General features: G+C 40.3%; 1 protein-coding gene across 1 annotated transcript; it reads left to right on the top strand.

Moving 5' to 3' along the window:
• The first annotated feature begins 12,896 nt into the window (after positions 1-12,896).
• ckma (creatine kinase, muscle a) lies at positions 12,897-16,858 on the top strand. Its single transcript, XM_042499449.2, has 8 exons — positions 12,897-13,055; positions 14,613-14,820; positions 15,006-15,160; positions 15,272-15,404; positions 15,538-15,709; positions 15,842-15,965; positions 16,074-16,263; positions 16,368-16,858. Exons 2-8 carry the CDS (start codon positions 14,628-14,630, stop codon positions 16,544-16,546), a joined length of 1,146 nt encoding a protein of 381 aa, XP_042355383.1. The 5' UTR covers positions 12,897-13,055; positions 14,613-14,627; the 3' UTR covers positions 16,547-16,858.
• Positions 16,859-17,479: the final 621 nt, after the last annotated feature.

The following is a 17,479-nucleotide window of genomic DNA, read 5'->3' as shown; positions in this document are numbered from 1 at the left end:
AGGTTTTCTGCCTCTTAGAGGGAGGTTTTTCCTCAGTGCTGTCAGCAGTGTACTCAGCAGTAAACTTCCTGCACTCAGGCTGATTCACTGCCTGAAGGTTTGACGAGCAAACACGTGGACTGCATTTTCTAGAATTAACAGTGATGATTTTTGTATTTTCAACAAAAGAGTTTTTGTTGCAGCAGCTATGTAAAGATGAATGCAAGAATGAAATAATATTACTGAGTGTTATGAATAAGCGGGTATGATGCTATACCTGCTTGATAAGAAAAGTGTCCTGAGATGATTTTTTAAATGATAATGTTAAAAAGCTGACTTGACTTGTCTGGCTCTCATTGTTTCTTGTGCCTGTGATCATTCCATGGATACAGACTGCTGTAGAGACACTGCTCTGACCTTTGCCCTGCAGAATGATGTACTGCATGTCTACTCGGCAGATATGAATGTATGTGCTCTGATATGGTGCAAAGTTCAAACTTTATATATTCAAATGTAAACATATGATATGTACAAACCCAACCTGCTTTGCTTTATAGGACTGCATGACTGCATGACTGCATGTCTGCTCTACTGTAAACTGCAGGGGATTAATGCTTTCAGGAAATCAGCAGCTTCACCTGTTTAAATGGCTACTACAACTACTACTTATGACAACAACAACAACAACAACAACAACAACAATAACAACAATAATAATGTAATAATGTGACATTATTTGGATACTTACCAGACTTTTTCAACTCAATACAGATAGTAAATAGTTTTCAGTATAAACCGAAATGGATGAGTGGTGAGTTTGTTTAACCCTATGAAACCTAAGCTCGGCTGATTTCTCTCAAGAACATGACAAACAAGTGAAAACGTTTTGGGTAACAAGAAAACTTCCTGACATTTAGCACAAAAAAGTAAGAAAGAAAGAACCAAACAAACAATAAATAAATGAAGTAGTTCATGATAATAATAATAATGATAATAATAATAATAATTCTAAATACAATTTCTGGATATTTTTCCATATTATCTTATAATAATTCTCTCTCTCTTTTTCTCTCTCCCTTTTTCAAAACTAATTTTCACTAACTTTTTCTTTTCCTAATTTTTTGCATTTTGCTGGACATCTCTCTCCAAGTTGCTCATTGCCTTTTTAGCCATGTTTTCAAAAGAAATCAAACCAATTTCTTCAAGGCTTAAATGCATGTAAAAGACATCTGAACACAACACAAGAAAAAAAATATGTTTTTCCAGGTTTCAAAGGGTTAATTGGGTCCCTGCTCCATCTCTTTTTTTGCTAAGGGTTCCTTGGCCAATGTGGAAGACCCCCCGATTGAGCTTATGTCTTCTTATGTCATAGAGGTTAGACTAATTTATAGAAGAGCTGCTGATGAAGTAAGATGACCACTGAACAGGGTGTGCAGCTGGCAGAGAGCCTGAGATGCAACAGGGGGCAGCAGACACTGTGTCTGAGGAGTGAACTACTGCAGGCCAACACACTGCACAGCACTAACATGGCTCCAAATTCATACATACTCTGAGACTGCAAAACAGTGCAGCTGAAATATAATTAAATGCACTGCTGAAGATTTGCAGTTAAAATGACAGTGGGCTGTGCTGGAAAAGTGGGACAGTATACTGTAAGATTATGTAAGAGACATTCAGTCATAGGATCCCAGCTGCCAATTGTTGGACATGTGTTCCTTCACTGACAGGTGTTTTAAAAAATCACAGTGTATTGAGTTTTTAAATCCTCTACAATCTGCAGGCTCAGTGGTGGAAACAGAGTCCATCTTTAATGTCTTCACAGCTCAAAGTAATTCAAAGATACTTGAGTGGAGTCATGTAATAATTGTGTTTGAAAACTGAGCAATTTATATATATATAAAAAAAATAAAAAAAACACAGTGACACCATTGCCTGCAAAAACCAACTGTCAGAGTTCTTCAGTGCAGACAGAGACACATAGGCTGTGATAATATTCCCACCTGCTTCTATCCAACACCTGTTGTCTACTCTTGTGCCCCAGTGCATTGTGGGATTACTGACTGGTGTGTGTTAGAGGTGAACTCTGGCTGCCTGATAACGTATCAATAATTGACTCATGTAGTGCTATTAGCTCTGCTTTTAGTGGATGAAGAAGAATCCCCTCTAATAATATTCCTGCTTTAACCCTGTTATTAACCCTGGTTAAAGGGCCATGCCACTGATTTTACACATAAAGGTCAGTTTACTCACAAAGTGCTATAAGGTCCCTGACAGCAGTTGTATAATGACCTTTTTAGCATTAGGGGTAATATTTGGAAACATTAAGTTCTCTGACCCTTTGAAACTTGGGACGACATCGCTTATTTGGTGCTGCTTTTCACAGATTTAAGGGGGGAGGGGGGATTCTGCATTTTTTAAGTTTGACTCATTCAATGGACTAAAGCTACAATTTTTTTTTTAATTTTGACCTAAAAAGAAAAAAAAAAACGGTCTCTCACAAGTCCCCTAGGGTAAAAATAAAACTAAACACTGGAGTCAATGGAGTAGAGCTGCAGTTTAGTGCCTTTGTAGGCTTCTGTATTTGTGGCCGAGGCTGCCATTCAAGGTGCCACCTGTTTCTCAGGGACCATTCTCACACACTCACACACTGATGGAACAGCCTTTGGGAGCAATTTGAGGTTCAGTATCTCACCAAAGGCGACTTGGACATGCAGACTGGAGGAGACACCAATCTTCAGATTAGAGGACCCGCTTTACCTCCTGAACCATAGCCAAGTACTCCTGTAAGCCTTTAAAAATTGAGCAAACTGGGTTGATGGGAAGAAGGCAATGAGCAACAAAAGAAGAAATGAAATAAGCAAGAATTTTTTAAAAGGTACAAGAAAATTACCTGAAACTTAGTTTTAAAAAAAGTTGAAAAAAAAGACCCTGAAAAGTGCTTAAAAAAACATAATAATTTTGTAACATAATTTTGATACATAATTATGATAATGATAAATACAGTTTTACCCTAGCTTTTTACTTTTTCCCGAGAATTTTTTCTGCTAGATGTTTTAAAATTATTTTCCAAATCTACAAATTTCTTGCATATTACTAAACTGCTCATTTCCTTCTTTTTCCCCCATGTTTTTGAAAGAAATCACACCAATTTCCTCAGGGTTTATTGGTTAAAATATTTGTGAAAGGTGTCTAAAAACAACACAAGAAAAGTAATTTTAATCCAGGTTTCAAAGGGTTAAATGTTGGGACAAATATAAAGCACCAGTGAACAACTTGCACTAGTGAACAACTTACGCCAGCAAACAACTCACACCAGTAAACAACTTGCACTAGTAAACAACTTACACCAGCAAACAACTCACGAGTAAACAACTTGCCCCAGTAAACAAACAACTTGCTTATCATTTTCAACCATAAGTCAAAACAGAATACCTCTTGTAGACAATGAATAAATGTCAAAGCCACCTTGTGGAACACAAACTGAGGACAAATGTATGAAGCTGAATTCTATACTATATATATTTTGCCTGGGGTTGTGGCAGTGAGCCAGGTGTAAATGTATATTACATTGCACAGTACAGCGTGTCATTTGCGGTCACATCACATGTGCAATGATCCATGGTCACATACTGTACTCCAAGCCCTTTTATTCATTCACATGCACTGATACATATTTGGCATGCTTAAATAAATATATTCTCCAATAGAGCTCATTGTGTTCATGTGTTTGGGTCCAGTTAATCCTATTGAAAAGGCTGTACCTATTTATTCAGCGACAGCACCTGCATGACTCACTTTTTAATACTGCAGTGAAGGGATCAGGTAGAGGACGAATGCCACACAGCTAATCTCATTTTACCCAATGTTTTCTCAGCAGAAAACAGTTGACCAGCATTTCAGTCGGATGCAAAAGCCTTATAATATATATTTACAGATCATGTCCCAATAGAGTGGAAATAAGGAAAAGATTCTGTTTTTTGTTTTTGTTTTTTGTTGTTTGTGCAAAAATAGTAAAATATTTTGTTCTTATGATGTTTTTGCTCATGCGACCACTAACAAGTTATTTAATTTCATGCAGCACACATCACTGATGACACTAGTGACAGCTTAATTTCACAATATTTTGCAAGGTTTAGTAGAAGGGTTCCACATTTTTGGAGCCAAAGCAAGGTGAGGTCTGGTCAAGTCTGAGATGGACAGAGAACTGAGTCGATGAAATTGAATCTGGGTCGTGGGTGGGCGGGGGCCCCTGTTTGACACGGTGCCGATGGATCAGCGAGCCTAGTATAATTATAGCCCTCCCCTGACCACACTCTGTACACGTGACAGCTTTCATTTCAATGGCAAGACCAAGCAGCAGCACTCCAACAGGTACTGCAACAAGTCAACCACTGCAGACCTGCAAGTTCAGCTTGCATAATATACAGATCTGTTCATTTATGATTTGCATAATCATTCTTCAAATTTATTATAACAAAGTGTTTTTATCAGGCATCAGTCAGTGTTGTAAGGCAGTCAAGTGCATTTGTTTTTGTACTCAAATGCATAATTAGATATCTCAAAACAAAGCATCCTCTTAACCCTTAGAAGCCTGACCAAATTGGATTGATTTCTCATAGAAACATGGGAAAAAAAAAAGGCAATGAGTAACTTAACAAGACAGAACCCAAAAATTAGCAGGGAATTAGTAAAAATCTACAAGAAAAATTACCTCAAATTAGCACAAAATGAAAAGAGATGTACACGATTAATAATAATAGTAATAATAATAATATACTTTTCTTGATATTTTCCCCTTTATTTGATAACTTTGTAATAATTCTCCCTTTTTTAAAGCTAACTTTCAAGTTTTTTTCTTGTTACCTTTCACAATTTGTTTAAGCAATTTCTGAGAACATTTCATGCCAAGTTGCTGAGTGTTTTTTCCCCCCATGATCCTAGAACCTTTAAATGCATGTGAAGGGCATCTGAATGCAGCGCAAGAGAAACTGATAGCAATCCAGGTTAAAGATGTTATGAACATTATCTTTCGACATGATCTGCATCTCCAGGCTAGTTCTCTACACAGACAGGTGTTGAATTTAATGTGGGAGAGAAGCTTTAAATATAGTCTGCCATAAAGGTGTTATTTATAGACCCATGCTATGTCATTGTATGTGTTTGCCAAGCTCATAATGTTACTTTTCCACTTTGACTAAAATGATTTCTTAAAGAGGGAACTGTGGATCAGCCTCACTACTCAGGGCAGAGATATTATATATTTTCCACAATCCTGGTCAATGTGACGTAAGTTGCTCTCAACTACTACCCAGTGTGTAGCAGCTGCAGCGTGACACTGTGCTATTCTGACACAGGTCAGTGCAGTTGGCGTAGATTCCTTTGCAGGGGTCAAGCTGCAAATATTTCAAAGCGTCCTGCAAGGCTACAAGTTGCAGCTCACTTCCTCTGACACACTGTAGAATATATGAAGACAGAAATGGTTGAAGTTCAACACTCAGGTTTAAAAAAAAGTAATTAAACTGTTCACACTGTTACCAAATAATCCATCTATTCCGAAAACCAGTGGTGTAATTTACGGAGGGAACACAAGGGACATGTCCCCTGCTTGTTTTCAGATGGCACTATTGGACTTTCACAGGCCAAAAGAAAGGAGATCTCTAAAAACTGCACAGTTTCAAGGTGGCCACCCAAGATTAGTATCACCAATTAAGTATCTGACCGAATGTCTCTCCTTCTGTTGTTGAGATATGGACAGCAAAGTGTTTTTGCAGAACATTATGATGTCACAGTGAAGTTGACCTTTGACCTCTTAGATATGAGATGTCATCCTATTCATTTTATCCTATCCCATTTATGTGAAATTTTGGTGCATGAATTCAGTTTTGGCCCAAAACATGATTTATGAGGTCATAGTGATCTTGACCTTTGACCACCAAATTCTAATCAGTTCATTATTAAGACTAAGTGGATATTTGTGTCAAATTTGAAAAAAATCCTTAAAGCTGTCCTTGAGATTCACAAGAATGAGACAGATGCAAGGTCACAGTGACCTTTGACCTATGACAACCAAAATCGTATCAATTCATTGCTGAGTACAAGTGAACATTTGGGTGCTCTTGAGATATTGCATTCACAAAAATGAGACCAAAAAGGTCAAAGTGACCTTGACCCCCCCACCCCACCCCCCCCAAAAAAATTCAATTTATTCTTGAGTTCAAGTGGATGTTTGTATTAAATTTGAAGAAATTCCCCCAAGGCGTTCTTAAGATATCTCGTTCATGAGAGAAAGGCAGAGAGGCAGATGTATCCACCTCCCACCCCACCCCCACCCCTCCACCCTCTCACCCCCACCCCCAGCACACACATTTCAAATCAATAGACCGACCCTGCTCAAAACAATTACAATTTAAGCAATTTATTACACAGTTTCTTATAGTCCATGACCCAGCAATGTTCCTGCCGTGCTTTCAGCTGGAAGATGTCCAAAGTGCACTGACTGAATGTTTCAGTGGCCTCATAAACGTTTCAGGATCTTGTGAAGCCTGTGAAACTTCCTGGCTTATATGAGCAGGAGGCACCTCATCAAGTCACCGCCCTGTTGCATAACTGTTCCTGACTGACATTATTCAATTGCTCTGGGCCAAAACGTCAGCTGATAGCCCCTCTCTCTGGTGTCTCAATTACAAGTGAAACTGCTTCCTTCTGTTAGTCAGAAAGTGTTGCTTACATACAAAAATGTCTCTCCCAATGCAAGACCCTGGCATCTACGCAATGCTTCGGTGATATGCACATATGTTGTATGCTGTGTGTGGGAAAGGTGACAGTATGCTGCATGAAGTGAGAGTAGCAACCACAGAGACTAATTTAGAGAGCTCCCTGTTGGAGGACGACAGGCAGCAGACAGCTGTGTAACAGGAGACAGGGTTTCAATTCAGGGCAAGGACAGTGTGACATGCTGACGTCTCTGCTCGTCTACGTCTGAACACTGGCAGCACCAAAAGTACAAGAAAAGGAAAGAGACCATCGAAATACAACAGGAGTGCAATAAGAAAACATATATGCATGAGAGCAGAAGCTCTGAGGTGTTTGCGGTCAGTATCTAGCAGTGCTGGATATTTGGGAGGGAGGGGGGAGTGTTTTGTGTGCTGGTTGCAGAGGACTGGAAGGAGCAGGTGTGAGCCCGTCAGCTGCCAGTCAGAGACGGATGGTCCATCCCACAGACACAGCTGAGTGTTGGGATGCCCCACTGCTGGAAGTGCCTCTGATAACACTCCTATCAGTCCCCAGTTGAATTGTTGTTAACACCTTTTATAATTCAGCTCAAAACTTTTTCTCTACTTGCAACTTGTAACTTAGTTTGGGTGCAGGCCAACTACCATGGTGACCTTCTTTGACAAAGATAGGCTTTTCTGATTTTATTATCAAAATATGTCAATGAATTCATTGCTATAAGCATAAATGGAAAGTTAATCTCAATGATGACAAATACGCTTTCTGATGATTTATTGACTTCTTGTGAATCAAAATAAAGATCCCCCTCAGTAATAGACTGTAGGCGGGTTTCCATTACAGATTTGCACAAAACGTATGCAATATTTTCGAAATGTCAATAAAGCACAATTGTGAGATGACTGTGTTTCCACTGAGTGATGTTATGCGGTTTCTCCTCTGGCGACAACATTCCAAGAAGCATGGTGATGGATGTTCAAAACATTAGCAGCTTTATTTTATTGCAGCAACCACACTAGCCGTCATTATTTCCAATTGAAGGCAAAGCAGTCATGTTATAGGTCCATAATGGAAAGTCAAGCCCCTTATACGTGGGAGCAGTCACGTATGAGGGATTTCTGGGAGGTGATAGACTACAAATTCACAGAGGAATTTTGGATTCAAAACTTTCGGATGATCCGCTCAACTTTAGTTACATGATGCAGTAACACCTCTTGTAGCTCCTTCTGCATCATGCCAGGGAGCCAGTTCCTACTGACAGTTCCTACCAAGAAGCGCATAGTCATAGCATCATGTGACCTAGAAAAGACAAAAAGTGTTTCCATTGCAGTTTTACAAAATATGGCTTTTTCGAATCTGTTGAAATACCACCTCATGCAAGCGTCCTATAGCATTCAGACTCTTTAAAACAAGCATAACATCATGTAACACTGTTGTGGCCTCTGTCACCATTAACAACATAACTGCTACTTTGCACTATTTACGTCAGTGTATAAAGCCAATATCCTACTTATTTATAATTATTTACATCATATCTATATATATAATCCTATATACTATATTATTTATACAACCCCAATTCCAAAAATGTTGGGATGCTGAATAAAAGCATAAAAAAACAATGATTTGCATATGCTTTTGACCTATATTTAATAGAATACAGGGTAACACTTTCTATACATCAATGATGCATTTTGAGAGCATTCATAGTGAATTATAATGCATTCATAATGCTTTATGACTACACTCATAAACACACATAAGGCTTACTGATGCACTATATCAACAGTCATAATATAGATGCTCTTGACAAGTTTTAAACTAAGGGATGACTGATGGGGCTTATAATGCATTACAAATACCTATACTCACAGATACAAACATCAACAGTCAACTGTAGTAAGGATTCAGTGTGCTATAACAATCCATGCAGAATCATAAGTAATTGTATGTTAATTAAAGCGAGGTACATATTGATGCATTTATATTCATGCATCATCATAATATCATCATCATCATCATAATGTTTTTAACTGTTGATGTTAAGTAAAGTGTAATCATTTTTACGCATTTCTAAGAATCTGTGGCGTATCTATGTGATTAATGCATAAAGTGGTTAATGCCTACCATACACTAGAATACTTTGAAAATACATTCAAATGACTGAAGTCTGACACTTTTTGACATCTAAAGACAATGTACGGGGAGTCAGAGAGTGTTAAGTCACAGAATCAGAATTTACAAAAACAGGGATCTTGCAGGGTCACTACTTGCAAGATTGTTAGCTTCAAAAGGAAAAAAAAGTTGACAGAAACTGTTGCAGCACTTGATATCCCCAGTGACTATTGTGTGACTTAAAATTCATTATAAGTCACATCTATAATGTTTTATGACTATTTATGTAATGAATTAGGATGCATTATGTGTGTCTATGAGTGCTGTCATGAGGCATTATGAATGGATTATAATTCACTATGAATGGTCCTCATAGAAAGTTAGAACCATTCATAGAAAGTGTTACTGAATAGGGTACAAAGACAAGATATTTATTGTTCAAATTGATGAACACTCATTCTGAAGTTGATGCCAACGCGTTACAAAATTTTGGGACAGAGGCACGTTTACCACTGTGTGCAACATATTCTCATTGAACGTTTCATATGAGATCCAACAAAAATGCTCACACAACCAAATGTATGATATCCTACGACTTAGGCCCCATGAATAATATTATGTGTTTTATTTAAAGTTACATTATTAACGTGAAGTTATGGAGGCTAGGTTTAGACAAGTAGAGTAACTGCGATTGGGTTTAGGGAAAGCAACATGGTAAGGACGTCCCTACAAATGACTCAAAGTTCACACAGTTCTGAACATGTATCTCCAGAGGAAGTCCCCAAAGAATGTCTGTGTAGTTCTGACCTGTCCAACACCTATCAGGACGGCTACCTTGTTTAGCCCATGGTGGCGCAGCCTTTCAAATACATAGGATAAATATGACTTTGGGTGCATTTGTAGGAAAATGACAAACAGCTTATGAGAATAGCCTGCTGTGTGACATCATATTGTCTTTTAACAACACTCAGTAAGTGTTTGGGAACTGAGGACAGTAATTTTAAAGTTCAGAAAGTGAAATTCTATACGATTTTAGCTGCTCAACAGGACTGCAGGCAGGTTAGTCTAGTACCTGAACTCTTTTACTATGAAGCCATGCTGTTGGAACACATGCAGAATGTGTCTCATTGTCTTGCTGGAATAAGCAGGGAAATCCCTGAAAAAAGACAGCGTCTGGCAGCATATGTTGCTCTAAAACCTGTATGTACCTTTCAGCATTCATAGTGAGTGAAATGAAGTGAAGTAAAGTTATCCATGATGCCATGGGTCCTAACAACCACCTCATAAACCATATCATTAAAGATGTTGGCCTTTAAACTTTGTGCTGGTAACAATTTGGATGGTTCTTTTCCTCTGCCCAGCAGACACAACGTCCATTATTTCCAAAAACAATTTGAAATGTGGACTCATCACACCACAGCACACTTTTCCACTTTGTGTCAGTCCATCTCAGATGAGCTTGGGTTTCTGGATGGTGTTTATATCTTGCTTTCACTCTGAACTTGCATTTGTAGATGCAGAGATGAACTGTGTTTACTAACAATGGTTTTCCATATTGTTCTTGAGCCCATGTAGTCATATCCCTCATACAATCATATTGTTTTTTAATGCAGTGCAGCCTGAGCAAACGCAGCTTTTCACAAAGTGGACACAAAGCTTTTGTTCACATTTGGAGCCAGGATTGCTGTTTTAAAATAATCAGCCTTAGCTTGTCTGGAGGTCAGTGACCTACACAGAAACAAAAAACGTCCTGAAAACACTAAATATCTAATGAAATGAAAATGTCTTTCAATTCTTCTGGGAAAAATTCTGTATTGTAGCAATGCATGAGGCAGCTGCAGAGCATACACATTGGTAAAATAGTGTGAGACATTTGAGAGAATACATTATCAAAGAAGGGAGCTAATGAAGCTAATGTCAAAGATGGCCTCATCTTTCATCCTCAACATTCAATCTCACAGTCAGTATTCCCATCAGAGATTCAGTATCTGATAATTGCCATATCAATTAGAGCCAGACTGAGTCATGGGTGTTTTGCGTCAGTTTCCTCTGCAGGTCCATGGGGGTCATGATAGAGAGGATTAACACAGCAACAATATCTGCACACTCGAAGTCCATCCAATGCAACAGCCCCGCAAAAAGGATTTTATTTTTTAATTGTTGTTCAGTCTTTGTAAAAAAAAAAAAAGAAAAAGAAAAAGAAAATCCATTTACATAACAGAGCTGATAAAGACACTTTAAAAGAACTAATTCCATTTTGGTTTTGTCTGAACCCAAAAAGTAAAAATAAGCTTCTTAAAGATGACAACTGTGATGACCCCACCTGCCTCCCTTGCCTTGGTGTGCCAAGTTTCCTTTCCTCTAACCACGCAGAGTCGAGGAGTAAAGTCAATTGTATGTCAAGTCAATTTTATTTGTAAAGCCCATTATCACAAAACATGGTTTGCCTCAGAGGGCTTTACAGTGTACGACAACCCTCTGCCCTTAGACCCTCACATCACCCAAGGAAGCAGGAATACTCTGGAGAGGCAACGGGATTAGCGTAGTGCAGTTCAACAGAATCAAGGTGGTGAACAGGAGTCAGACAGTGTGTTTCCATGCACACTTAAGTGGATGGTTAGAACTCGATTAGGCCATATAACTGGACTACTGTCCATGTCCCAGTATACAAGCACCAGGGGAGAATCCATTTATTGACGGGAGTTTGTCTGACACTGCCACGGCAGGTGGAGATATGCCCCCTTTCAGCTAGTTGCTATTGGACCCTTTTTCCAGTTGACCTTTTACGTCACATACCAAACAAGTTAGCAAGAGGGAAACAGGTGGCATGTTGAATGGTTACAACATGAATAACTTTTCGCCACTGTACATTTTGTATGTACTCTACGCTTCACTTGGTGCCATCTTCTGATTTAGATTTTTCTACAGTTTTATGCCATTCAACTTACGGGTTAAAGCCTACCAAGGGGACTATGGAGCATGCGCACAATGCCTAGGCCAGTTCAGGTGCGGTTAAGGCATATACATGAAAGAGTAAATCGACCTCTAACCGTATTATCTAGGTGTGTTGGTCCAACTTTGAGAAATTTGACTTAGTACAATTTCAGTTAGACTATCATGTAAACATGTATTTAAAAGTCCAGTTTTAGTTAGACTAACACAATAATTCCACTTTTTCTTTTCTTTTTTTTCAAGGATTATTTCTTTGGATTTTGCCTTTATATGAGACAGGATAGCTATAACATGAAAGGGGGAGAGAGAAGGGGGATGACATGCAGCAAAGGGCCGCTTTCGAAATTGAACCCACGGCCACTGTGGCGAGGATACAGCTTCTGTACATGGGGTGCCCACCCTACCAACTGAGCTACTGGGCACCCCAATAATTCCACTTTTTCTAATATTATGCAAGGGGGTTCACCTGGGCCTCTTGGTGGGAAGGCCTGTCCCTCTCTTTTCTCTATATGTGATTTATAATTTTCGTCCTTTTTGTTTGAACCTCGAGTCAGTTCATGAAACAGTTCAGCCTGACAAGCAGCAGTTGTTGAATAACGTGTCTCCATACTTTCCATAACAGAACACTGACCAATCCTGCTTCAGAGGGTCATTACTCAACCTTAAGGAGGTATCCAAATGTAACAAATGTAAACCCTTTAGAATTATCATACTCAGCATTCCTCCTGACCAGATATCCATCTGAGATAAGTGAGTCATCTGCTGGATACAAAGTTTCTTTGGACAATATTTACATGATGAATGATAAGTGTAAAGCACACTGGCTCTTTACAACCTTCACACAAGGACCCCTGATCTCCACGCTTGGCAAAAGTGAAGCTCAGCTTTTTTCAGTTGCTTCAACTACCCCCAATAATACCCCTCACCCATCTTTGTGACCTCCCCTTCCCGCTGAGATACTCCCACTGGTGCTATGTATGGGCCAAGGGTGACTGAGGGCTGGTGAGGAGGGTGATGGGGGTGAGGCCACAATTGCAGTACCCATCTCGGGTGACTGAAATGTAAACGTGTCCCTTTCATAAACTGTTCAAAGTATCAGTACAGAGGATCTGGCCAATCAGGGCGCAGCAGGCACTAAAATGGACAAGCCAATGGCTGAGTGTCTGCCCACTATATAAACAGGGAGCAAAGACAGCCAGAGTTGGGTGACCCCTATTTTGGCTGTGGTGAACAGGATCTGATCCCAAGGACTGTTACCTCTGTTCTTGTCTGCTGTGAAGGTAAAGAAATCAAATCACAGAGATTATGAGTTTGTGTAGTTAAAAAAGGAGGAGTGGATATTTGGAGACATGCGGATTCAGGGAACCATTCAAAGATTTAGAAAGGCTAAGAATAACTCTTTGGGGTGTCTTTTTTGCTTTGATGGTGAGTTTTGGACTAAAAGTCCGTGATGAAATCAAAGGATAAATGCACAACTACTATGGGATGTTTGAATCAATATAATGTATCCTGGGAAAAAGAAACCTACTGGGTATCATAAATCACTGGATTGTGTCAGAGTATTCTCACTGGTGTCATTAAATGACAATGGACATGCTATTTTAGCAAATTGGTAGTTACATTGCTGCTGCATTAACTTATATCACTATATTTATGCTGTCTGCAACTGGCTCGGTTTTATTATGATGCTGATTAATGTAGACAGGTGCATCACGGTTGGAGACATGTCGGAGATGAGATGCCTGAAGCCTGTGCATGTCCTGTAGTTGATTTGAACCATTTAAGAGTTACATTATTCAGATGGCTTTGGGGACTTTAAGATAACAAGACAATTGTTCCAAAGTGATGAGTGCATAATAAATGCTACTCTGACAAACCAATTTGGCTCATTACCAAAATGCAACAGTGCAGTTTACTACAGAACGCATTTCATGTGATGTGCTTTATTGCATGCGTCAGTCAGACCATTCATGTAATCAAGGCCAAAAGAAAAAATTGGCAAAAAGTTTCCATGAACATATAATCTTAAGTAAATATATCTTGCTGGACCTGAAGGGAACTATGAGCAGCTGCTCAGACTTCTGTCAGGAGTTCAGCATAGCGACAACTTTGGATTTTCTTTTTAGGGCATTTTTGCCTTTAACTGATAGGATAGCACTAGTTTGAAAGGAGGAGAGAGAGAGGGGATGACATGCATCAAAGGGCAAAGGCTGGAATCCAACCCGCGGCCGCTGCGGTGAGGACACAGCTTCTAAACATGGGGCGCCCGCTCTAGCCACTGAGCCACCAGGCACTCCAGCATAGTGACAACTTTAAGGGATGCACTAGGGGTTTGAACCTGTAGGGTTAGCAGTGGTGCAAGTGTGTGTGTGTGTGTGATACAAACAAGGTGCAGACTGTTTTCAAAGGGTGTATGTGTGTAAAACATGACCAGCAAAAACTTATTCATGTGTATTTATGTGTGAAAATGTAAATGGAACAACTAGGATTATGTGTGCGTTTGCCAACAGAGTTAATACCACTCCTATATGCAGAGGAAATTGTAGAGACAGGGTATACAGGCAAGTACTCTGATGCTAAAAATACTCAGCCAACAAGCACTCCTCCCCCAACTGGACACCTGAGCCATTGAGAATTGAGTGACACTTGTTACCAGGATTCCTCTGCCAACACCACTAAAACTCTGCAGCTGTCTTGCTGAATATCCCATATCTTCAAATGCTGGAGATTTTTTTAAGACATTCAGATCACTTTTGAAGACACTTTCACATGAGGATGAATTGGTTACCTAATCATCTGTTCCAGTTTGCTCATCCTGTGTTTCCCTCTTTTTGCAGTGTTAGAAAGCAATCATGCCTTTCGGAAACACCCACAACAACTTCAAGCTCAACTACAAAGTTGAGGAGGAGTTCCCCGACCTGTCCAAGCACAACAACCATATGGCCAAGTTGCTGACCAAAGAGATTTATGGCAAGCTGAGGGACAAGCAGACACCCAGTGGCTACACCCTGGATGATGTCATCCAGACTGGTGTTGACAACCCTGGTGAGATACATCTGGACAAAGAATATTGCATTTTCTAAAAGCATAACATCATTCAGACAAAGAGTTCTACTTCCTGATACAAATATGCACTTGTGATAAACATTCTTAGCCTCACACTGTACAACTGCACTCATCTTCCCTTTCGTCTTCTAACTGCTGCTTTCCCATTCGCTCTCCACCTTTAGGTCACCCCTTCATCATGACTGTTGGCTGCGTCGCCGGTGATGAGGAATCCTATGAGGTCTTCAAGGATCTGCTCGACCCCGTCATCTCCGACCGTCATGGTGGATACAAGCCCACTGACAAGCACAAGACCGACCTGAACTTTGAGAACCTCAAGGTGCAGTACCCCAGTTTTCAAAAGAGAGGAGAAAGCATTCTGCTTCATTAAGTAAAGACTCTGGTAATTATAGAAATCACTTCATAATCAGAGTTCGTCATTTGTTAATAGGGTGGTGACGACTTGGACCCCAACTATGTTCTGTCCAGCCGTGTCCGTACTGGCCGCAGCATCAAGGGATTCACCCTGCCCCCCCACAACAGCCGTGGCGAGCGCAGACACATTGAGAGGCTGTCTGTTGAGGGTAAGTCATTCATAGCTGGAGTACATCAGCATGCTAAGGGTTGGGCAGTAAGCTAGGCCTTTCACAAACATTAGGCTGTCCACCAGAGAAGGAAATGCCATTCAGTCTGCTTAATCTCCATCTGTTTCTCCAGCTCTGACCAGCCTGGATGGTGAATTCAAGGGAAAGTACTACCCCCTGAAGTCCATGACTGATGCCGAGCAGGAGCAGCTGATCAGTGATCACTTCCTGTTTGACAAGCCCGTCTCTCCCCTGCTGACCTGCGCCGGCATGGCCCGTGACTGGCCTGACGCCAGAGGCATCTGGTGAGTATGACCAATAATTATCAGCAGGCCAGCTGTGAAATTATTTCATAACTCTTATCAAGATTTGCACTTTCATTAAGTTTCTGCATCACTTGTGTGTTTTACTGATCCTTCGCTTTCATCTCCATCCAGGCACAACGACAACAAGACCTTCCTGGTCTGGGTTAATGAGGAGGATCACCTGCGCGTCATCTCCATGCAGAAGGGCGGCAACATGAGGGAGGTCTTCAGGCGTTTCTGTGTTGGCCTGCAGAAGGTACACATTAATAAAACAAGCACAAAACAAGCCGTGATTTGACTGAGTGAACGCAGTGTGGCTTACTGCTGGATGTTCCTCTGACTCCTTCTCTTTGTTATCTGCCAGATTGAGGAGATCTTCAAGAAGCACAACCATGGCTTCATGTGGAACGAGCATATTGGCTACATCCTGACCTGCCCCTCCAACCTGGGCACCGGCCTGCGTGGTGGTGTCCATGTCAAGCTGCCCAAGCTGAGCACACACGCCAAGTTTGAGGAGATTCTCACCAGGCTGCGTCTGCAGAAGCGTGGCACAGGTACAAATAGATCTGCGGATCGACCTGGCATGTCCATAAGGATCTCCACTGCAATTCTGGGATGTGTAATCTGTTCCTCATCCCTTGTCCTTTGTCCTCTTTAGGTGGTGTAGACACTGCCTCTGTGGGTGGTGTGTTCGACATCTCCAATGCTGACCGTCTGGGCTCCTCTGAGGTGGAACAGGTCCAGCTGGTGGTTGATGGTGTCAAGCTGATGGTGGAGATGGAGAAGAAGCTGGAGAAGGGAGAGGCCATCGACAGCATGATCCCTGCACAGAAGTAAAGAGGGACAATCTTGTGTATATCTCGTGACCATTCATGTGCAGTCGAGCCAGCTGACGGGCGTGCAGAGGAAACAGCCGCTCACCAAGAGACTCTTGACTCTGCTCACCTTTTTCTTCCTTCCAGCTTTTTCCTTTCCTTTTCCCCCTGCCCTTTTTTTCTCGTTCTCCTGTGTTGGTTGGTAACATCCTGGGATCAGCCTCCACTGAGCCGGGCTCACCTGGCAGATGTGGCATCACCTACTTTTTCTTATTAAAGTAACAATTATTGAAGCTCTTCATACTGCTCAATAAACAAGTACCCCATGAAACAACTCAATGAATCATTTTGATCTTTTGTGTTGCAGCATGAGAATTAACCTTCACATACTAATACTTACCTTGTCAGATGATCAAAAGCTATTAACCCGCTGAAACTTGGAGCACCATCCCTTTTCTTGTGCTGCTTTCAGATGCCTCTCACAAGTATTTAAACTTTGAACACCCTGCACTTTGGAGTGTTTTTTTTAAAAACATGGTTTAAAAAAAAAAGACAATGAGCAACAAACTACAAAAAAATAGTAGACTTCAAGAATAATTCCTAAAAAGGTGAGGGAAAAATGTCTCAGAACAAAGAAAAAAGTTAATGAAAAATTATATTTGTAATTATCATAATTACATATTTAAATCATTTCACAAAATCATAATTTTTGAGCACCTTTCCAGGTAATTTCTTTCTTTGTATGTGTGTATGTGTGCATTTAATTTTTGTGTTGTTTTTTTAAACTAATTTTTTGGTAATTTTCTTGTACTTTTAACTGATTTCTTGTTAATTTTTGAGTAGTTTCTTCTCTTGCTGCTCATTACCTTCTTCCCATATTTTTTAAAGAAATCAAGGCAGTTTGCTTAGGTTTCAAAAGGTTAACAAATATTCAGATTGTGTGATGTAACTAGAA

Source organism: Plectropomus leopardus, chromosome 15 (assembly GCF_026936395.1).
Source record: "Plectropomus leopardus strain MGB_pleo_1.0 chromosome 15, ASM2693639v1, whole genome shotgun sequence".
In the NCBI taxonomy this organism is placed as follows: Eukaryota; Metazoa; Chordata; class Actinopteri; order Perciformes; family Serranidae; genus Plectropomus; species Plectropomus leopardus.
Note: the sequence above shows the minus strand (reverse complement) of the source record. Positions and strands in the feature narration are given on the sequence as shown.

What these genes read in the sequence shown, in the direction of transcription:
- ckma (XM_042499449.2), top strand. Translation starts at nt 14,628, where the DNA reads ATGCCTTTCGGAAACACCCACAACAACTTCAAGCTCAACTACAAAGTT. An exon ending in TGAACTTTGAGAACCTCAAG is followed by an intron (nt 15,161 to 15,271) that starts GTGCAGTACCCC and finishes ATTTGTTAATAG; the next exon opens with GGTGGTGACGACTTGGACCC. An exon ending in TCTGTGTTGGCCTGCAGAAG is followed by an intron (nt 15,966 to 16,073) that starts GTACACATTAAT and finishes GTTATCTGCCAG; the next exon opens with ATTGAGGAGATCTTCAAGAA.